Here is a 23,130-nt window from a genome sequence, read left to right on the forward strand (position 1 = left end):
TTCAAAGCCAGACGGGGCAACTTAAAGAGATCCTGTATCAACATATAAAAGGGAGGGGGATGTAGCTCAGAGGTAATGTGCCCCTGGGTTCCATCCCCAGTGCCGAGGACAGGGAGTAGTACACTTAGGAAGGGTTCAGGAGAGAAGAGATGTGGGCAAACCCCTGTCATACACAACATACCTGACCCTGGCTCACAAAGGCTCCTTACCCCCACCCAGGGCTCTGGGCACCCCTAAGGAGCTTGTCACAGTGAAAACTTGCCCTGATGGAGGAAAATCACATGTCCATAGGGAGGGGTAGAGGAACAGGGCTTTTGTTGAAGGGGCGGCTCAGCCTGGAGTGATACCTGGGAGTTCCCATAATGAAACAATGTCACAGCCAGAGCCACCAGCCAGCTGCTCGCATGGTCAGCAGCAGTCCTCTGCCTGGGGCTGGGGGTGATGAGCAGGTAGGAACTCTACAGTTTGGCTCTTCAACATCCCCATCCCTATCCAACACTCTGTCAGCGTCCATATCAACAGATTGTCTCACTGAGCCAGGACAACACCCTTCCTTCCTTCCTGTTTTCCCACCCACCCCCTCTCCTATTTGTGGCTGATGTAGCAGGAATGCTGTGTCCACTTAGATTCCCACCAGACCCTCTGGACCTTGAGTCCAGCTTCTTCCCACACAGGAATCTGTATTTCCCTAACTCAAATAGTTCTTACGTTTGTTAGCTTTCCATGACTATAACAAAATACCTGAGAAAAACAACTTACAGGAGAAAAGATTGATACTGGACTCATAGACTCAGAGGTCCACGGTTGGTAGACTCCATTGTTTCTGGCTCTGATATGAGGCAGAACATCACGGCAGAGAAGTTGTCAGAGGACAGTTGCTCACAGCATGGCAGCTAGTTAACAGAGAGGAAAAGGTGGGGAACAAGATATAGTCCTCAAGGGAATGTCCCCAAGGACCCACTCCCTTCAACCTGGCCCCATCTGCTATGATTTCCACCACTTCCCAGTAATCCATTCAGCTAGGAATCACCAAGGTAGGGGTCTTCATGATCCAATCACCTCCCAAGAGCCCCACCTCTGAACACTGCTGCCCTGGGCATCCAGCCTTCAGCTCACAAGTCTCTGAGGGACAGGGACACTTCAGATCCAAACCTTAACAGTCCGTTAACAAGTGCTAAACGTGACCCGTGTCGGGAGTTTCTCCAAGTTTGTAACTCTGGGGTCCAGAAAGTTCTTTCTTAAGTTGAAGCCAGATTTCCCTCCCTGTCCCATTCTTCCTAGTGGCTGAGCTGCCCAGAGGAGGCTGACAGGTTCTCCACCAGCCTGAGTCCTCCTCTGTCCCAGGTGGTGGGAGCAAATCTTCTCAGGGCACAGAGAAAGAGGGGGCTGCGTGGTAGACACTCACGGGCCTTGGCTCTCCTTGCCTTCGAGACCAGAGCCTGGACACATGGTCCTGAGCACACAGCCCCTCGTGCGTCCTTCAGTTCCAGTTGAGGACCATGGCAAGGGAGTCCAGCAGCTGCCTTCAGGAGCACCTCGCCATAAGGATCTGGCCTGCTGGGCCTTGGGTCCCCCGGTGCTGTCAGGTGTTAGTCACAGCGGGGGACAATGTCTTGCATTCATCACATATTTCAAAACTGCCTATGGCCTCCTCTCAGCTTATCTGATTCTCAGTGTACATGTGTCTCTGTGGTGGCCCAGCGTCTTCATGGCCACCGGCCCAAAGGCATTAGTCAGGCACCTCTTGCTAGCCACTGCTAGAGATGGCCCTCCTGGGTCACCCTCCCCTCTGGCTACTGCCCCACCCAGCCACAAAGGGATGCTTCTGGCCAGCCACAGCTGCTCAGGCTTCTCTCCATTGCCCACTGCCTACAAGAGTTGGAGCCAGGGCTTTTCTAAGCTGGCCTCAGGTGGCTTTCCAGCCTCGGTTCCTGCTATTTGTCCCCAGGGCCGTCATATGAAATTGGGCCAAAATTTCTGCTATTTAATTTCTATTTCAAAAAAAAAAAGTGCCCCCCACGGAGTAAGCTAAAATGATTTCTCCTTCCACACTAAGAGATTGCACCTCTGACCCTCGTTGATATATTTTTTTGAGTGGTGCTGTAGGAGGAAGGACCCCAGAAACACCCGGCTCAGCCTCCCGACTCCCACCCCTCACAGATCCTGAGCAGTTTGCAAGTCCCTGTTCTGGAACCCATGTTCTCTCCCAGTGATTTTAGGGAATAAGATGTGTATTCATCCGTGTGAACAAAGTGGAAAAGATAACATATGGAAAGGGATCAGAACAGGCACCCCAAAACTGTGAGCTCAGGTGCAGGTGGAGGCCCTGGGTCCCCACAGTTCTGGCCTTGTGTGCTGAGAACACTGGCCGCCGAGTTCCACCAAGGCCGGAGGAAGTATCTGGCCACTCCCCACCTGGTTCTGTTGAGACAAAGGAGTGAGGTCGGAAGAACGTTAGAGGGAGACCTGATCCTGCATCACACGGGGCTGGGTCCAGCTCCACTTGAGGCCTGTGTCCTGGGCCACTCCACCATTAGAAGAGTAGCCTGGAAGAGTCCAGGAGAAGGTGGCCAGTCCGGGGAGGACTCCGTCGCGCATGGAATTGTTCAAGGATGTGAAAACACTGGAGCTGTGACGTCTCAGGTGGAGTCTTACCTTTTGGAGACCGTTCTGTGGAAGAGAAGCTGGACTAGACAGAGCCCAGATGATGGGTGAGAGCACAGGCCGCCAGAAAGCGGGGGTCGCCTGGGAAACTGTGAGTCTCCAGGTGCCAAAGATGCACGGGCCGTGGGAGGGGACAGCCCTGCCCGAGGAAGCACGGGGCCCCCCTGCGTCGGAGGTGTGAAGGATCTCGCAAGCAGGAGTGTTCTCTCCCAGTGGTTTCCAAATTGTTTTCACACCACAGGACTCTTTTACACCATGCTCAGTTCACACAGACACCCGCTCTGCCAAACAACTCGTTCAGAGCGGCTGCGGGGGGAAGGACCCCAGAAACGCCCGGCTCAGCCTCCCTACTCCCACCCCCCACGGATCCTGAGCAGTTTGCAAGTCCCTGTTCTAGAACCCAGCTGGCCGAGGCTGCTGCAGGCTGGCACCACTCCAAACCCTCTCTGCTTCGAGGAGTCCACTCCTCTTCGTGGGTTTCATGTCTCTGAACACCAGGGGCCCAGGCTTCTGGCTGCCTGCCTGCCTCCCTAATCTCCCTGTCTGGTCGGAAACAGGGTGTGGGCCGCGTTCTGCAGACCTAAGCTGACTTCAGCCGGCTTGGTGCCTGCGGGGTGGTGCTTAGGCGTCTGACTTGGTCAATGAGAGGTCACTGCGCCACATCTCCACCTATCACGCCCCTCGTGTGGAATAAGGAAGGCTCTTCCTGTTCTCACCGCCAGGCGGGTGTCACAGCCCTGGGCCACCTCTGTCTTGCCAGCTGAGGCTGGAAACTGGTGTTGAAAGATTGTGACATAAAGCCAAGAAATGGTGAAAATGGTACTTGTGGGTAGCAAGCCTGCCGACTGGACAGGGACTGGTCTTGGCAGTGGGGTTCTTCCAGAAGACGTCCTTGAACCGCTCTCTCCTCTGGTCTCTCTAGAATCTGTGGCCTCTATCTTCCTGCCCCAGCCTCTCCCTGGCCTCTGGCACTGCCTCTACTCCATCCTCCATTCACAGACCAGGAGTCTCCCAGGTCAGCCCCCGCCGACCCCACAGGAAAGGCAGTGCTGTGTCAGCCACCTGAGACCCCCCCCACCCCGCCGCTGCCCTCTGTATACTTTCTACTCCTGTCTCTCTCTGTTTTGTGATCTCTTCAGAGGCTGTGAGTCACTCTCGAGACCAAGGTCAGTCTTATGAAGCTTTATACTCCCGGACCAGCCTCAGGCCCAGACCAGGCCTAAAAAAGTGTTGAGTAAACAGAACCCTGCTCGCAGCTCACACCGCCGCACACAGACTCCACTGGCGGTGGGCTCTGTGCCTGGTTGGATCACGTGTGTGTGGCCTGGCACCCCTGGCACAGCAGGCCCGGGTCTGGACAGTGCCTTAAATGCACCCCCACCTCAGACATTAGGATGTGATGTCATTTCTGCAGAACCTGGTCCAGAGGAGGATCTGAGACGTGCTCAGAACCCAGTGTGAGCTTCCCCGTGACCCGCCGTTCAGCCGCCCCGACTCGTTTCCCACCAAGGCGTGTGCTTCCTACTTTGGACAACTGAGTATTTTTAGCAGATCCACAAGCCCCTGCCTCCTGCTCCACTCCCCACAGACATCCCTTCCTTTTTGAGCTTCCGCCGGGGAGCAGACAAGCCAGCCAGCTCTCGGTGGCTGGACCTCCAGGGCGCAGTGACTGCTGGGAACCAGACCTGAGCCTGGCCTCACAGGACACGGGCTTGACCTCCAGAGCAGGCCTCAATACAACAGAGTGGGTTTCTGATCGCTCGCTTTATGCGATTATACCCACGTGGCGTGCCCCTGAGGGGGAAGCACGCGGAGCTATAAGATGATAATAAAACCAGAAGGTTGACAAGCCTTCAGGGTATCCCATTTGGAGGAGAGGTGAGGTTTGATAATTAAATATTAATAATAAATGGAAAAGTCAATAACATAAATGTGGAATTGCCTCATAGAATCTAGGATTAGAAAGATAACTTGGAGGCCATTGAGTTCATCTCTTCCTTTAAGAGAACAACACAGCGTGGTGGAGAGAAAAGTCCTGCTAGAAGGCGAGATGTGCCTTTGTCTACTAGCTTTGTCTACTAGTTACTTCAAACCAGAAGTTCAGCTCCCAACTCGATCTGCCTCTCCTTGTTTGGTTTTGGAGGGTTCTTTGGTTTGTTTGTTTGGGTTATATATATATATATATATATATATATATATATATATATATATACTGCGATTGAACTGAGGGGCACTTTTCTATGGAGCCACCTTCCCAGCTCTTTTTATTATTTAATTTGAGACAGGGTCTTGCTAAGTTATTTAGGGCCTTGCCAAGTTGCTGAAGCTGGCTTTGACACGTGATCCTCCTGCCTCAACCCCTGGAGCCTCTGGAATTACGGGTGTGCACCACCACACCTGGCTAGGAAGTGTTTTTAAAAACAGAATTGCACAGCAGTTGAACACCTGAACTTTGTAGCCAGGCGACCTGAGTTCAAGTTCTAACTGTATTAACCCACGGGCTGTGTGGCCTCAGGCAGGTTACTTAACCTGTGGCTGTTTTCTGGTGTAAATGGAGTGAGTGGAGCCCCAGTCTTACAGGCCTGTCCTGTGGTTTAAATGAGGTAATGCATGCAAAGCATTTAAAATAGTGCTTGGCACCCAGGAGGAGCTATTTAAAGTTTGCTAATATTTTTAATTTTAAAAAACATCTGGATGTGTGCTTTTCTTGAAAGCACTAGAAGATGTGACAGCCTCGTGCCACACTTGGCTAGATGCGTGTACTCCCTGTCCTTGTAGAGAGAGAGTGTGTCCTGCCTTCCAGTTCTGCACAGTGCCCACCACTCCCCTGTCCTTAGGCCTCCTCTGCTTTGCTCACCACAGTGCCAGCCATGCCCCCGGGCACCCTGAGCCTGCGCTGGGTCTTAGGGGTGAATATGGAGTAGCTGATGAAATGCCCATGTCCCTTTTACTATGGTCCAGCAGGTCCACCTACAGCCTTCTGGCACTGTGCCGGACATGCCATTGCTCATGGCAGCCGGAACTCCTTCCTGTTCATCTGGCCCCTGTGGGAACTCGGCTGATGATGGGGAGCTCACTACCTTATAGAGCAGCTTTGTTGATGAGTCTGTCCCATTCAGAGCCAGGAAGAGCCTCACCCATTGATCTGCCTGAAATCCCTTTAAATTCCCATCCCACCAGGTCTTGTAGAACCCAGAGCATCGTAGTGTGCCACCTCCTCTGGGAACACTGTGCCAAGCCTCTATGGGCTTGGTGGAACTTACGAGTCTAAATGTCTCTGGAGAGTCTGAGGCCACAGTGCAAGGTGTCACGTGCTGATTGTTCAGGCAAGCAGCTCAGCTCAGCAGCTATGGGCAGTGGGGACCCTGACCAAGTCCAGTTGTGTGACCCTGACAAGTCAGCCCCAGGGACAGATCTGGGCTCTCACCCCACTTCACACTTTCTAGCTGTCTGATAAGGTGGGACGAGACACTCAACCTCTCTGTTTCTCTTTGCATCTGGATTAGATGCAGTGCGTAAGACCCTCCTGTTCAGAGGCTGCTTGAGCAGCTTTCTTTTCCATTGAGACCATGAGTCTTAGAGCAAGAGAATGAAAGCAGAGTCATCCAGGAAGAGCCCGGCAGTTCCATGCCCAGGCAGTCACTCATCATCTCCTGACTCCAAGCAGCAGGACAGAAAGCTGCTTTCTGCCAGGGCTCCAGGGCCCTGGTGATGTAGCCATGGGGGCTTCTGGCCCTACTCCACGGAGCCCCTGGCAGACACAGTTCTGAACCTCAGGCAAACCTCAAACTCTAGGTCCCTCCAGCCAGGATATCGGAAACCCACAGAAGCTCTTTTCCTTTAAGAACACAGCCATACCGCCTGACCAAGGCCCCTGGCTTATCAGGACAGCAGAAGACAGGCAGGCAGTGGGCCCGCAGTCCACCGTTCCAGACCTGTCTGTGGAGGGCTGTCTTGCAGCCTCAGAGCAGGCAGGGGATCAGGGCAGCCTATGGCCCGGGTCTCCAAGAAGCAGCCTGGGGTGGAGGAGGTGGCAGCGAGCAGACCCGGGAGGAAGGCCTGTGCCCCAGGAAGGCCCCCCGCACAGGCCTGCTTTCCGGTCCTAGCCCCCTCAGGGCATTTGCTGTAGCCATGGACACCTGGGGATTCCAGCCCAGGGCTGGACTTTCAGGAAGGGCTGGGTAGAGACGGATACCATTCTTGCTTGTCTGCAGTGTCACAGGTCCCTGGGAAACCAGAGAGGAAGGTGCCAAGAAAGCCTTGGTGGGTACCATCTAGAGCAGTAGCGCAGCAAGTCTACATGGGGACGGGGACTAAGTAGGAAGACTGTGTCAGGGTGATCCTGGCCATGTCACTTGAACCTTTTGGGTCTTTGTTCCTGTTTGTCAGCTTTCTGTTACTGTGACAAAATACTTGAGATAATTGATTTAAAGGAGGAAAGGTTTGCTTTGGCTCATGGTTTCAGAGGTTTCAGTTCGTGGCCACTTGAACCATCACCTGTGGGCCTTTGGTGAGGAAGCACTTCATGGTGGGGAGCATATGGTGGAGGAAGCTGCTCATCCCATGGTGGCCGTGAAGCAGAGAGAGAGGAAGGAACCAGGGTCCCAATTCCCCCTTCAAGGGCACTCCCCAGTGTCCTAACTCCCCCCACTGATTGCCTCCCTAGAGGTAGACCTTACCTGCCCAAGGACCCCCAGGTGGATGTGGAGGGGCAGCTGGAGAGGAGGGGGAGCCGTGAGTGCCCAGGTGGGAAGCCACCTGGGGAAGGGGCGAGGTGAGGGGCACACAGGCTGGAGCCTGGGGGGAAAGAAGAGGGTGCACAGGAGGCGCAGTCTGGAGGGGACAGTCACCCCAGCCACACAGTTGCCTCCAGAAGGCAGGGAAGAGGGCAGACAGGATAAGGTGACCCAGTGAGCTTGGCAAGGACTGGTGGTCAGCAGAGCCGGACTGCAGTGACCCAGGGAGCGTGGAGTGGTGAGGAGGATGGACAGCAGTATGGAAGGCCCTTTGCAACCTTGGTCCATGCAGGGAAGCAGAGGAGCTAGAGCTGGAGCGGCTTGGGGTCCAAGGGGGGCTTGTGATGGGAGAGAGCGGAGCCTGTGTCTGTGGTTGGAAGGAGCCAGGAGGTGACAGTGGATGGGGTGGGGCCTCTGTGCGGACAGCAGGGCCAGGTCCTCGGGCAGGAGGGACCAGCCCGTATTGATACACAGCTGCCCCTTGCCTGTCCCTGGGCTGTGCCCTTCAGGAAACACCAAGACAAGTCGTGGCCCCGGCCTTCATGGAGGAGAGGAGTCTCAGGATCCCATTTTTTGCCAGAGCTGTGTCTTCCAGGTCCTGGGGTGCTCGGCCCTTAGCGGGCCTCCTCGGGTTCTCCATCACCTTCAGCCCCACTGGCCGCCCTTCTGAAAGACCTCTCCTCTGGGCTTCCAAACCACAGTTCTCTCCTGGCTCCTGGCTCCTCTGACCTTCCTCTGTTTGGGCAGGTTTCCTGGTACCATATTTTCTGCTCACCCTTATCCTTGGGGCAACCCAGGCCTCTGCCGTGACACGGTACCGGTCTGGTTTTTCTTCCTCTGTGTGCTCACCTTCTCTAAGCAGATCTGCACAAACTCTCCTGCGTCCCACAGACCCCTCTGTGCCCGACGTTCCTTCGCATCTCTCTCACTGAGTGTGAGACACAGCAGTTGAAAATCAGAATCCCCCATCGCACCCCTCTCACGCTTGAACGGTGCCGCCTGAGGGAGCCAAGCTGCAAACTTTGGATCTTTGTTTCTCCCTCATTCTGACCCCCACCCCAACCAGATGACCACCAATGTCTTCTGGTGTCCACACTCGAAGCTCCTCAGGTCTATCCTGGCACAGGAGTCCACACTCACTCCCCTCCTCCAAACCACGCCCACGCATCCAGAACTGTCCTTGAGACTTTATATCTACATGAGAGACAACTTTGAGCAAGTCTCAACTCCTTAAGGTGGCATTGGATGGTGATCCCCCTGCCCAGCCTCAACTCCTCTCGCCCACCACACCCCAGGCCTTCATCAACCCTGCCGCTGCTCCTGGGGTCCCTGCTGGGAGCCCTCCCTACTACCTGTCATCATCCTCCCCAACTGCTCCCTCTCGGCTCTCCCTCGGTGCTCCCCAGCAGGGGGCACACACCTTCTGGTTCTGCGTGCACCCCAACCCCAGTCAAGTCTAGAGGACTCGGTCGCTTTCTCTTTCTTTCTCTCTGAAGACCATGCGCCATTCGCTTGAGCTTGATATGGAGGGAGAAATGCAGGGGGCTGGGATAGCTGAGGTGGACTGGCGCTAGGACCTTAGCACAGAGCGGAGCCCAGGTGCAGCAGAGGTCAGAGAGGCTGTGGGCAGCAGGAGGGTGCAGGAAATCTGACTCCAAAGGACACCATCGTGCCAGGTGGTCAGAGGAACTCAGGTTTCGTGGACCCGCCGGGCAGGGCCGGGTGGAGGTCGAAGCCTGGTGGCAGCAGGAACCTCCGGTGCAAAGAGGAGGTCCAGCCATCCTCTCGTCTTCTCCTGGCTGGGAGAGGGCGCCCTGTCTCAAGCTGCTTCCCCTGGGTCCCAGGGCACTAGAGGGTCATGGGAATTAAAATCCGGGTGTGGACAGCTGTGTGATGGTGAAGAGTTATCATTTAGTAGGCAGACATCCGTGTTTGACGGGAGGGTGCTCTTCCTAACGGCACAATAGTCACTTCTCCCTTCCTCCCTCAGAGCCTGCAGTTCCTCCTCTCGAACACAAGATGGCGTGCGCCCTCGACCAGGGTTGAGGTGGCCTGGGGCCTGAGGACCCTGCCTGACTGGCTGGTCAGCACCTGTAAAGGTGAAGGAAGGACAGTTTTAGTCCTTGAGAGGCAGATGGCCAAATCTAAGGTGACCAAAAAAACAGGCCCATAGGGGACAGCAATTCACATGCGAGTGTGCGTGAGTGGGCAGTGTGTGTGTGTGTGTGATAGAGTATAGGGTATGAGTGTGGAGGTTGAGCACAGGGGTGTGAGAGGGATGTGTGTGTGTGTGTCTGTGTGTGTGACTATGAGGAGCGTGGTGGCAGTGGAGGCACGAATGAGGGTGTGAGCGTGAGTATGGGGCATGAGTGTGAGAGAGTGTGAGGTCTATGTGAGGTCTGAGCCTGTGTGGGTGGGGGTGAGAGTGAAAGTGTGAGGGGGCTGGAACTAGGGTGTGTGAGAGAGACAGAGAGACTGAGCATGAGGTGTGCTTTTGGACTTGAGTGTGGAGATGAGTGTATGAGCGTGAGTGTAGGTGTCTGAGTGTGAGTGTGGAGGGGTGTGCAGCTGGTATGGGGGCGTACATGTGTGAGGGTGCATGAGTGTGTGGGTGTGAATGGGAGTCTGAGTATACAGGAGAGAATTTGAGGGACGTGTATAATTGGGGTGTGCGTGTGATTGGGTGTGTGTGGGTGCAGGTGAGTGTGGGGTGTGGGGTGACCCTTCTGCTGCTGCCTGCAGCCCCTCACAGAGCCTTGTCTCAGGCCCATCCCTGTGACATTCTCTTAGCCCTAAGCTGAGGCTCCTGGAGCAGGGTCAGGCCCTTGTCACCTCCTGCCCCCCCCCCTCCAGTCCCCATCACTCCCTGGCCCTCTCTCTTGAGTGTGGTGATGGGCAGCTCTTGCTGCAGGCGTTGAAGGCGTGCTCACCTCCTGCAAAGCACCCTGCCAGCGGCCCTGAGGCTTCGTGAGTCAGAAAGCTCTCTCCTGGAAGCCGGCCAGGATTCCCCGTTGCCCGCCACAGCCTCGCCCACCTGCCTGTGGAGACGTGCTCATTTGTAGTGCCAGAACATGGCAGTCCGCTCATCGTCGGTTGAGCCTGTGGGCCTTGTGGGCTTCCTCCTGCTGGTGGAAATGAGAGTGTCCAGTTCAGGATCTGGGGGTCAGTGGCCCTGAGCCCCAGCAAATGGGTTGGCCAGTCCCGAGGCCCCTGAGAGCGGCTGGGGCTTCCTGATGTGACTGGGAATCTGTGTCCTACGGAGCTTGACGGAGCCGGGGTGAGGGAGAGAGCGCGGGGCTCCTGGCCGCCAGGCTCTGAAACCAGGAAAATAATGGTGGTCCCGGCACTTGCCTCCCTGGAGCATGGGGGTGGCTTCCTGACGGCTTGTTTTCACCCCTTCTGGGAAATGGACGGGCTCAGGGTAGGCAGGTTCAGATCCTGGTTCTGTCCCTTCCTGGCTGTAGGATCCCGGGGGAATGTCTCGCCCTCTCTGAACCTGGGGTCAGGTCAGGGTCCTCTTTGTTGTGAGGTCATTGTGATTTAATTCAGGTCCAGTGCCCAGCACAAGGCGAGCTGGGTGAATTACAGCTTCTAGAGCTGCTGCTGGTACTTTGTGGGATTTTACTCTGTGACTCTGGTGGCCTACAGTGGCTGTTCTGTGTGGCGCTCACTCTCTGTGGCCCAGTGGTCAGGGCTGGTTGTGGAAAGGAGGCTGTCAGAAATGCGCTTCGTGTCCCCTGGCAGGAAGCACCTGCCTGCTGCTCTGGGGAGAAAGGCAGGTGTGGCCTACCTTTTGGAGGTGGCCGGGTGCAGGGGTCCACCGTGGATCCCCAGGGCGCCCCGCTCCCTCCCAGCCCACGGTGCTCCTCATTCTCCACTCGACTGGGCTGGGCAAAGCTAGGAAACCGTGCATCTTCTGAGGTGGGAACCTGCCTCTTCTCCTCCCTTTTTTTTTTTTTCCTTTACATGACACCTGTTGCTCATAGGTACAAATCAAACGAAGAGTATGTATATGTGCGAGGCCGCGGCCGAGGGAAATATGTTTGTGAGGAGTGTGGAATTCGCTGCAAGAAGCCCAGCATGCTGAAGAAACACATCCGCACCCACACTGACGTCCGACCCTATGTGTGCAAGCACTGTCACTTTGCTTTTAAAACCAAAGGTAAGAGACAGTCAGCTGGGGCACTGGCTCTGCCCCCTGCAGGGAGCTCCCCTCTGGGAGCCCCAGCACAGACCTGTTTGCCTGGGGCCTGACATTCATTTCCTGAGTTCCCACCCCACTTGATGCCCATGGCAGAACAGCCAGCTCCAGACTGGGCAGTGGCACCCACAGCTGCCCCCGCAGGTGCTCCTGGATCCCACACATAGTCCCTCCTCCCACTGGCACACCCCCTCACCTCCCTGGGGGCACTCTGCCCAGCTCTTGGTTTCCTACTTATCTCATCACTCTTCCTTCTGCATGTCTCCGTAGCCGTTAATCCACTGACCTGATAACGTCCAGCATCCACACCCGTCACTGCCACTCTTGCATTTGGAAATCCATCCCACCCTGGGCCACTCGGCACACTCGCATGCTCACACGTCTTGTGCAGAGTTCACGCCTGCCCCACCCCCTCCTCACCACCCCGCCATGCCCCTGCTCTGCCAGGCTTCTCAGCAGCCTTTAGCAAAGGGCCCAGCAGCCCCACCCCTAGACCTGCAGCATCACTCCTGCCCCGGCCACAACCCACATCAGGGTCAGGACAGGCTCTGGCAGTCACCTGTGAAAGGAAGGACCGGCTGTCGAGAGCATGCATCCCAGAGAGCTGTGAGGGGTCACAGCAGTGGCCTGGCCGCCGGGGGTTGGATGAACCAGGTCCATGAGATTCTTGGATGGACTTAGTTAGTTCTTTCCCTGCGAGACCTGCAGGGAGGGTCCTGCCTCTTGCTCACTGTTTTGGGGAGCTGAGCAGAATGGGGTGCCTCAGAGGGGGGCACAGGCCCTCAGCACCCTGGAGGTTCAGCTTCTTATGCTTTGCAAATGCCCATGTCATGGTTTGGGCACAAGGGTGCTATCTTCTCCTTTGAGCATGTTGGGGCCCTTCATGATGGCCCCACATTGCTTTCCAGGGAGCAAAACTCAGCACAGACTTGGGCTTTGCCACTTGTCCTTTCTTCGGTTGATAAAGCTGTTCCCAGTGGGGGCCGCTGGGCATCCTCTGTGGAAAGATCCCAGTTGAGGCTCCAGCCTCCCTCCTTCCTCCATCCTCTTGTTCCCCGGCCCCTTCCGTTCTTTCTGTACTAGATCAGAGGCCAGTTTATCCCATGCCCTGGCTCAGTGGCCTCCTCTCTGGCCATGTTCCTCTTTCTGGTCACCCAACCCCATTAGCTGAGCCCGACCCTCGTCTGTCCTCTCGACGTCATCTTTGAGTTGAACTCAAATTTTCCCACCAAGGTTTTGGGTTGGATGGAGTTACACAGCCCCCCCCCCACTTCCTTTTCTGTGTCCTCTTCTCTCTTAGTGGCTCAGAAACAATGTCCCAGAGAGTGCAGCCAGGCCTGGAGCCGCCTACCCTGCTGATGAGCACATCAAAGGCATCTATCCCTAGAGCCCTGCCACGCCCAGGGCAGCTCATTTCAACTCTGCCTGGACACAGGCTCTGTCCCCACATGTCCCCTACCATCCAATTTCCTGTGGCCTTAAGAAGCCAGTTGGAATTTTATGGAAGAGAAAGATGGGGAAAATTGGCTGACAGTTTAAGTCACACGGTCTTAAGTAATACAGCTCTAAAAGTGGAAGGCTTCTTGTCCAAGCCCCCGAAGCTGTAGAAAGTGAGTCCCGGAACCAGAAGTGACCATGCACGAGAGCCCCTGCCTCAAAGGCACCAGCCCTCCCCTTCCTGTCTCTGGAGGGAGGGGCCAGGTCTGCAGTCAGATGGCCTCTGGAGTGGGTGGCAAGCGCTGCCTCTGTTCCCAGCACACCCAGGGGATCAGAGGGCTCCATCGTCGGCATGAGAGAGCCTCCCGGCCACAGGCCACACAGCACCCCTGTGCCCAGCACACAGCCCCCTGGGAGCCTCTGCCGTGTGAGACAGGAAAAGCCCATCCCTGTTGGCTCCCAGCACAGGCAGTCCCTAAGGGACCCCGCTGAACCCCTCTCCCTTGCCTGTTTTGCCAAGTCTGAGTAAGGTCTGGGTCTTCACGGGAACCCCCACTTTCTAGGAGGCGCCTTCAGTGGAGGCCACCCCTGGCCTGACCTCCCTTCCTGGGTCTCTCTGAGCCACCACAGAGTGCAGAATCTGAGCAGGTGGGGTGGAGAGCCCTCTGAAGCAGGGCCAGGCCTGGGAAGCTTTGCTCTCAGCCGGGGAGCTTCCCGGCCAACGCCAGAGGACATCTGAAAAGGTAGAATCTCAAACTCTGCGCCTAGCAGAGGGGGCCTCTGGGGGCAGTGGCAGATGGAAGCAGAGAGTGGGTGGGCATGAAGCGGGGAGGACGCTGGAGCTCTTGGCCCTCCCCGGGGCCAAGCTCTGATAACGCAGCCCCTCCCCGTCCTGGGCTGTCTGCATACCTCTCAGGTGACCTCCACCACTTTCCTCTCTCTCCCTTAAACTGTGGCCTCGGCAGCCTACATGAGCATTAAGGCTTGGCCTGGCAGTCCTCGGGACCCCTGTCACCTCCGCCTGGCTGTGCCGTGTCTGGGAGCCCTTCCTGTCTGTCTCTGTCTGCCTGTCTGTGTCTCGTCCCTGTGTCAGACGTGGAAGTGGCAGCTCAGGCCTCTGGGAGCCACCTGAGGAGCAAAGGCCCGTGGACTGGCCTGTAGTCTGTCCTCTTCAGATGGCTTCCCGAGGTCAGCAGGGTGGCTGTGCTGTGTGCGGGCCATTGCGCCGATGGCAACCTCAGAGGACAGAGATGGCAGCTGTGGACAGGCCTCGCGTCCATTGGGCCAGCAGGGTGGGGGCAGGGTTCCTCCAGATACCGGTCACCTTCCCCCCACTGGCCTTTCCTCCTCCACTCCACGCTGTCACTTTCCATGGGGGGCTGGGTTGGCTGTGAGAAGCGGTGGCTCTGCCCCTGGACAGGGACCTGGCCTCCAGCCCGTTTCTGCAGAGTCAGTAAGCCTCTCCCTGGTCAAAGGCAGTGACAGGTGGGGAAGGAGGAGTGGGTGGGGGGAGACGGGACGAGCTCAGGGCCGCTCGTCCAGCATCTGCTCCTGTGACCTGCAGAGTTGCCTCAGCCTCCCTGCAGCCTCCGAGGGTGGTGGCAGAGAAGAGGCAGACCTGCCGAGGGGGAGCTTTGTGGGGCCTTCTCCTGAGCACCCCTGAGGCCCAGACCGAAAGGTGAAGCCATTTCTTCATGAGCATCACCTGAGCACCTCTCTCCTCCTGGCCCAGCACCATGTGTGGCAGAGTCCCTGGGTGCTCCATAGAGAGTGACTGTCGTGGAGGGGGGTGGGTCTGCTCTGGGCCAGCCACACTCTCCTGCCGCATGGGTTTCGTCTTCAAATCCTCTCAGCATTCCCACGAGGTAGGTATTACTTTACAGCTGCAGAAACAGACTCAGCAAGGTTCAGAACTTGCTCAGGGTCACACCGCCAGCCGCGGCAGAGCCTGGGCCATCCCAGGCCTCATGCTCAGAGTCATCATAGACCGTTGCTTCCCCTGCATGGAGCCAGCAAGGCCCCCAGCGCCCCGAGACCTGGGCCCAGTCAGATCTCTAAACTAGCTAGCACTGTGACTTGGGGCCACTTGGTCAACCGTGGTGGTTGAGGGGAGTCATGCCACCACCCAGGACAGCCAGTGATCTTAGCTAATGGAGTCATCAGCACCTGGGCCCAGAGTTAGGTGAGCAGCAGGGACAGGCCTCAGCCTGATGGGGTTGGATTATATGGTCTGCGAGGTCCCTCCCCGACACTTGTGATGGCATTTTCCTAGGGGACACTGTACACCCACAGTGTGCTCAGTATCTAATGTGACTGGTAAGAAACCTAAACCATCTCGGGGAAAATGTTTGTGAGAAATGGCATGATGGCCAGAAGGAGGAGTGTTCATGTCCTCGGTGGCCTGGGGTCACCAATGCAAGGAGGCTGCTTCCAGGGCTTGAGGGGTTGGTGTCTCTGGTCCACAGAAGACCCCAGGAGCCTCTTCCCACCTCTTGACAATCTTCAGGCGTGACAGCGAAAGTGGCATTCACTAGGCTGATAGAGACCTCTGGGAGCCCTTTGGTCACAAGATGTCTTGGGAAGATGTGGTTCTGCTCCCCCTATGGTCAGGAGTAGAACAGCCGGGCTTCTGTCCAGTGGCAGAAGAGAAGGACACCTCTCCACCTTGTCCTGCTGCCCTTGGCTCCCCACACCTCAGGGAATCCCAGCTTAAGCTCTCCTCCCCCAACTCTTCAGCAAAACCCCAAAGTTCTCAGGCTGATTCAGAAGCACCCTTTGATCATCCATGGGCAGTCCCCCTGTTTACCCACCCGTCCGTCTCCTCTCCGGCTCATTTCTCCACCATCCACTTTCCCTGTCTGTTCCTCGCACTCTTCCGTCCATCTCTCCTTTCATGCAGCTTCCCTTCCTCCTGCAGTCTGACCTCCCACTTCCGCATGTGTGTGCAGCCAGCTGGCTGCTCTCCCTCCACCAGCTCTCCACTTCCCTTTCCATCCATCCGCCCATTCATTTCCCTCATCCACTCATCTGCCCATCTATTCATCGCCTGTCTGCTCATTCTGTCCCTTCCCTCTGCTCTCTTCCGATTCTGCTTCCTTAGTTCCTCTAGCCACCGAGCCATCCATCCCTCCACCAATCTCTCTTTACCTCCATTCCAGCCTGTCTCTTTCCATTCTCCTCTCCTCATCCATTCATTCAAACTTACACATTAATACAATTCATGAGACAAAGCACCTGACTTGGGGAACTTATGATTTATCATGTGGTAGAGCTCACAGAAATACAGCAGTCCTCAGAGCACAGTCTGGGATGGGCCCAAAGGAACATCCAAGGCATCTGGCCTGATCTCTTGGGGCATGCTAGGGGCGCTTGACTCTCCTCCCAGAACATGGCTGTCCACAGAACTCTGTGGTTCGTGAAATTCTGTGCATATGGCAGAGGAGAAAGGAATGAAGCTGCTGTTCCCATTTCTCGATCTCACAGAGCTGTGGCCCCTGCTCCATAGCCTGCAGGGCTGGTGTTACAACTTTGGGCAGAGATGGCCTCCCCAAGAGTTTTGTAGGCATGGGGCAGGAAAGAGCCTTGCCCAGGCCTTCCCTGAACCACCTGCATCCTGTGTCTGCATTGCACATTGGCCTGGGGAAACAGGCCCAGGAAAGACACTCCACTAGGGAAGCCAGGCTTGGGCCCCGGCCCTGTGGCTCCCAGGTTCGTGGCCAGTAGATGTCCCTACTCTTACTTTCTGTCCTCTCTCCAACCCTAAGAGTAACTTTGCCCTGGATCCTCTTCACAGACCCTAAGGTTCTGCCCTATGGCTGCCTGGAAGAGTCCTTGGCCAGAAGGGCATTCAATCCCCACCCTTCATCATGGTCATTGGGAGTCCCTATGTTATTGCACAACTTGAGGTGGCCAGTCATCCTGTCTGAGGCAAGCTACCAGCTCCTGGGCCCAGACTGAAATCAGAATCAGGAAAAAAACAATTGCACTTGAGTGATCTTTTAATAATTTCTTTCTTTTTTTTTTTTTTTTTGGTTTTGTTTTTTAACCAGCATCTCCCTTTCTCATTGGACCCTCTGTCTGTCCCTTCACAGCCCCATGCCCTCCCCATCCCGGCTCCTGTATTCCACCACAACCATCAGCTCTGGCTGCACGCCTTGGCCTGAACATTGGGGCCGAGGGGTGCCTGGCCTCTGCCCAGCCTCTGCAGCTGGCAAGGCCTCTGCTGGTGTGAGAAGCCACAGCTGCCTCTGGCCCTCCCCAGCCCTGTCCTGCAGCTGAACCTGAGTCTGTCCTCGTTCCTTTCCAGGGAATCTGACTAAGCACATGAAGTCGAAAGCCCACAGCAAAAAGTGCCAAGAGACAGGGGTGCTAGAGGAGCTGGAAGCCGAAGAGGGTAAGGAATGGGCACTCCACCTTCCCCTCTCCCTGTCCCTTCCATCTTCCCTCCTCTCCACTGCTGCCTCTCCCCCTGCTTTTCCCCCTCCCTCCCATGCCTTTCCCTTCTGGTTTCCGCAACTGTTGGGGCACAGGGGTGGAATTCACAGGGGATCACCCCCATTCCCGTCTGTAGTGGTGTTGAGCACTGCCGTCCCGCGGAGCTCTGTGGAAGTGCACTGAGTATGAGCACATGTGTCATCTCGGTTGGCAGCGAGCACCGGCTGTGTGCCAGGCACGTTCTAAACATATGCCCTGAAATCCCCGGCAGACTTCACAATGACTCTGTGGGTCCTTACTCTAGAAGCTCCATAACCACACTCTGACGTGGGCCTGAGGGTTTTAAGAGAGCCAAAGCCAGATGCAACAGCCCCTGTCACCTACCAAACCCCATCCCACGACCATAACCCAGCCAAGTCCTCCAGCACCAAGAAAATGTTAGAGCCAGTCTCCCAGCACACCGGGGAGAGCAGGGAGCTGATCGAGGCTGTAGGTCTGGTGAGCACTGCCCAGTCTCAGTGCCCAGGTAGGAAGCCAGAGGAGCTTTGGCAGATGGACAGGTAGTCCCTCCAGCAGAAAAACCTTTGACCACAGATTTCTTGAAATCAGGATCAGGTACTTAGAGTGTAACAAAGGGGAACCTGTGATGTGTGTGGGTGTGGGGTGTGTGTGTGTGTGTGTGTGTGTGTGTATTTTGTTCAGTTTTCATTTTTCAGATTTGGAGATGTATTTGCAGTCTCACGAAAGAGTTAAATCATGTTTCCCTTTCTCTTATAGAACAGAACACAATGAAATTGGGACTGTACTTCTCAACACCAAATTGGGGGGCTCCCATGCTTGTCAAGAGTGGACATCAGGCCATTTACAGATATTGTTCCATTAGGTCCTCAGAACAGGTGGTAGGAACTTGTGTTTCTGCATTTCAAGAAAGTAAAGTTCAGACAGGTAAAGGCAGTCACCCAAGGTCACAGAGATACAATGGCTCCACACTACTTCCCCATTGCTGGGGGGGCCTGAGCCCAACCCAGAGCCTCTCTGGTGGTCCCTGCCTCCCTCCCAGTCTCACTTTCCCAGTGGGGTGGACAAGGACGACCATACCCACCTTTGTGAGAATGAAGTCTACACATTCCTTCCAGAAGCAACTACGAGGACAACTCTGCTCTGAGCTCATTGTACAGTGTCAGGAAGCCTGTGTTCTAGAGGGAGAGGCAGACATTGAACAAATATGGAATAGAGCAGGGGAGAGAGGCAGAACAAAAAACCAACTGAGAGCCTGGAACATAGCTTTGTGGGGTCTGGGGAGAGCTCTCTGGCAGAGGAAGCAGCAGGTGCTAAGTCCCTAAGACCACCGCACTTGACCCCTGTGGCTAGAGCCCACTGACACCAGGACAATGGGTCAGAGACCTCAGGCCAGGAAGGTCAAGGGGTGAGCTTGGCTATTATCCAGTGTGAGAATGGTAACACCAGGAACTTCCCTGACCGCCTGGGCTCTGGCTGGGTGCAGGGCATAGCCAGCAAGGGGCGCAGGGGAGGCAGTGGTCCAGGCCAAGCACACCTTAGGCTCGGACTGCCGCACAGTGCAGGTGAGAAGTGGTGGATTCTGGGTGGATTCAGAGGTAGAGCTCACAGATCTTGCTGTCACATCAGAGAGGGGAGAAGAAGAGGCTAAGGAAAAAAGAACCCAAAGATGACTCCAAGGTGTATAGCTTAAAGATGGAGTTGCTACCTCCCGACTAGGCAGATTCAGGGCATCAGGAGTTGGTGTGTGCTGGACAAAGTGGGAAGGTAGCCTGGAAGACCAAGCCCTCTGGTGGCCGGCATTGTAGCCCCGCCCCGGAGGAGATGAGGTTGGGCGCCAGCGCCACCGTGTGGCGCATTCCAGCTATGGCACTTAGCAGCGCAGAGGCGCGCTCCTTTGGTGGTCCTAGGGCCCTGAGCTCCTAGTGGGCAGGACTTGTTGAGCTTTGCCCTTGATCCCAGGGGCCGGACATCCCTATGAGAGGCATCAGGAAGGGGCGAAGCAGACAGGGGCATATCCCCTAGAGTCCTACAGGAACCTGGATGTGGAAGGCATGGCCAAGCGTGCACCAGGCCGGGCACCCTTGGCTACCATTATTCATGTGCTGAATGACCAACACAGGCCATCTCAGTCTCTGGGCCTCAACTTCCCCATCAGTGAAGAAGGTCTTTAGGGGCCTCCCTGGTGAACATCAGGAGATGCTGGCCCTGACTCCCTCACCAGCTGCACCACCCACTGACTGATCAGTGCTCATAATGCTGCTCAGCTACCTGTCTCTTAGCTGGTGGTAGCTAAGGATTACTGGGTGCTAACTATGTGCTGGACCTCAGAACTCTCACAACGCCTTCATGAGGGGCTATTATTACTAGTCCCCCTCCCCATTTTACAGGTGAGAAAACTGAACAAAAAGATAAAAGGAAGTTAGCCAGAGTCACACAGCAAGGGAATGGTGAAGTTAGGATCCAAACCAAGGCCATGGATGCTTTTCAAAGCATAAAACCATTTTTAAGCTGTCAGTGTAATAATGCAAGGGCTGTGAACCTTAGTTCTAACTCAGCCAGGAGCTTGATGGATGATTTTGGTTGTACCCCTACCTTCTCTGTGCCTCTGTTTCACCATACCTGAGTGAGGGGCAGGGGTAGGTGAACTTCTGGGGCTGCAGTAGTCTACAGCCAAAGTCTTTGGCAAGGGGACTCAAGTTTGGCCTGGAGCCAAATTTCAAAACTTTGCCCTCCCATCTCTATCCCCCTTTCCCTCCCAACCCCCACCCCGTCCCCATTTCCTCCCGATTCCTCATCTTTTTGCTCCCTGCCCTTCCTCTTGTGGCCCTCCCCAGCTCTACCCCATCGTTTTGGACCTGCAGCCCACCGAACGTCCTCTTTTGTCCATTTTACTTCTGCATGTTGATTATTTGGAAGCAGGCGGTACTGGGCGTCCTAGCCCTGGGGAAGCTGGGCCTGGAGGAGATCCAAAGCCTGGGTGCATCAGGGGCCTGGGTCAGCTGCTATGTCTGGTGGTCCCAGTCAGTAGTGGGTATAGTAGTGGTATATGCAAGTGATGGGCCAGCCGATGGTTCACCAGCCCATACTCTGGCCAGAAACATGAGGTCATCATTATCTAGCAATGGGCCAGCAGGACCCAAACCTCAGGGCCTTTCAGGTGGGCCAGACATCAGCAAAGCTCTCCCCAGCATCTAGAATGCTGCCCATTTCAGATATGTCTCAGACTAGACCTAATGGTGACTAGATCTAACGGTGACCCACCTGGTCCAAGTTGCTCCACGAGAACCAGGAAATGGCATTTCAGAGCTGCTCTTCCCAGGCTAGGAACATCACAGGCTTCTAAAAGGTAGTGGCCCCTCAGGACAAGGGCATGGCTAGTGTGGGCCCTGCTCTGTGACCTGAGGCCAGCTTAGCCAAGCTTCTCACAGGGGCTGTATTTATTCTACTACCTACCAATTGTGCCAGCCAGCAGCACCCGATCATGGTGTCAGATATGAGTTTAGACTAATCATGCAGGCTGGCTTGGAATAATAAATTTCATCTTTAATGAATCCACAGTGACTATAATTTTGGAACCCTGGCTAGGTGCCAGGCCTGCATTTTTCTCTTCTTACCTAACCCTGGGAGGTGAGACTGTCATATTTGTTTGACAAAAGGGGAGACTGAGGAATAGCAAGGCAACATAACTTGCTCACGGTGAAACCTGTCCTGATTATTAATGGAAAAGGAGACTGTCTCACCTGCTGCGGTTCAGCCCCAGACCTACTGTGACCTTATTGGGTAACTTACTGAATCTCTCTTACCTCAGTTTCCGCATCTATAACCTGAAGGTTAGAACAGTCCCAGCATTCTTTGAGGACCACATGGATTAATATACTTAAAGCTCTTAGATCTGAACTTGCATGTGGTAGAGATGAAGTCATTGCTGTTCACGATGAATTACAAAGCATTCGCATATCTGTTGTGTTACTTGGTCCACCCAGAGATCTTGTGCCATTACCATAGCAGTACTGCCTGGGTGGCAGATCAAGACACTGGGCTTTAGAAGGAACAGCCATGGCTGACCTCAGTCTCCTGCATTCTCCCCTCAGGAACCAGTGATGACCTGTTCCAGGACTCGGAAGGGCGAGAGGGCTCCGAGGCTGTGGAGGAACATCAGTTTTCAGACCTGGAGGACTCGGACTCGGACTCAGACCTGGATGACGACGAGGATGAGGACGAGGAGGAGAGCCAGGACGAGCTGTCCCGGCCATCCTCGGAGGCGCCTCCACGGGGTCTGACAGCCATGCCGCGGGCAGACTCCTCACCTGTCCAGGGTCCTCAGCCCCCAGATGCCACCTCTGACAATGAGGCCACACGAGGCGGCTCAGTCTCTGAGGCCGAGCACTTGACAGCCAGCAGTTGCTCCACGTCCAGCCAGAGCATCCTGGGTCTTCCCCAGCTGGGACTGGCCCTGTCGGGCCCTGTGGAGAAGGACACAAGCTCAGCCCTGAGCTCTAAGGCCATGTCCCCCAGAAGGCCATGGTCCCCAAGCAAAGAAGCAGGCAGCCGTCCACCACTCGCCCGCAAACACTCACTAACCAAAAACGACTCATCTCCCCAGCAGTGTTCACCGGCCCCAGAACCACAGGCCTCAGTTGCAAGCATGCTTGGCCCCCAGATGGGTCCAGGAAGGGACACGGCCCCTCCGCCTTGTGGGTCTCCAAGACTTGCGCCGTCTTCTCTCGCTCCCCACCCCCTGGGAAGAGAACTGGCCCCTCGAACACATCGATCCCCAGAACTTGAGGGAACCACAGATGCAGGCCTCTCCAGACGCTCACCCACCGGGAGATGGTCTCTGGGTCGGGCTGAGTCACCACCACGGTCAGCGCTGCCATGGAAGTGGGCCCTGGCTGGGCCAGGCAGCCCCGCAGCGGGTGAGCATGGTCCAGGCTTGGGGCCAGCTCCGCGGGTTCTCTTCCCGCCCACACCTCTACCTCACAAACTTCTTGGCAGAAGCCCGGAGACCTGCACCTCCATGTGGGTGAGTTCCTGCCATTGTCACTCCTGGGGGTGGGAGGGTGACAAGTTCACACTTTCTGAGAATCACACCTGGAGCTAAACGACTCTGCCCGCTGAGTAGTTGCTGATAATTTAGCAAACATTCCTTGGGCGCTACTATACCAGGCACCAGGCTGGGCACCTTCAGCCTCTGGGTTATGACACTTTGTTGCAACTTCATCAGCAGCAAGTGTGGGTTCCAGAGTTCCTGGGTCAGGGTCCCACCCCTAGTGAGAGCCGTGGAGGTGGGTGGAAATACTTGTGTAATTCCCCACCAGACCCAACCCAGCCTGATTGCTGGGCAGATGGCAGGGCTTAACCCAAATCATCCCCATCTCCAAAGTCATTGTCACAGCTCCCCATAGCCAGTATCGCTCCTGTCATACCATGAGCACAGCTGCTATTGACCAACACCACCCATCGTCCTGGCACCTCAGCACCCCACTGGTGCCACCTGTCAGCCTGATCGATGTTGTCCCATCATCCACACAGTCCCTACCCTATTGTCATGCCATCTCTGTACCACCAGCATCCCTGTCACCACGGGACCCCACCACTGACAGGGCCATCTCTGTCAACTTCACCTTCCAACACCTT

The 23,130-nt window shown here is 55.7% G+C and overlaps 1 protein-coding gene across 2 annotated transcripts in view; it reads left to right on the forward strand.

The window, feature by feature from the left end:
• Positions 1-23,130, forward strand: part of Hivep3 (HIVEP zinc finger 3) — a 56,099-nt gene that overhangs the window by 31,472 nt on the left and 1,497 nt on the right. The window contains exons 3-6 of one of the 2 annotated variants that reach the window (XM_076862885.2): positions 11,387-11,562; positions 17,345-17,431; positions 21,585-22,516; positions 22,721-22,723. In XM_076862885.2, coding sequence (XP_076719000.2) covers positions 11,387-11,562; positions 17,345-17,431; positions 21,585-22,516; positions 22,721-22,723 — 1,198 coding nt within the window. The remainder of the gene's footprint in view (positions 1-11,386; positions 11,563-17,344; positions 17,432-21,584; positions 22,517-22,720; positions 22,724-23,130) is intronic. The other variant, XM_076862884.2, reaches the window with a different exon arrangement.

This window comes from Callospermophilus lateralis, chromosome 7 (genome assembly GCF_048772815.1).
Source record: "Callospermophilus lateralis isolate mCalLat2 chromosome 7, mCalLat2.hap1, whole genome shotgun sequence".
Lineage (NCBI taxonomy): Eukaryota > Metazoa > Chordata > Mammalia > Rodentia > Sciuridae > Callospermophilus > Callospermophilus lateralis.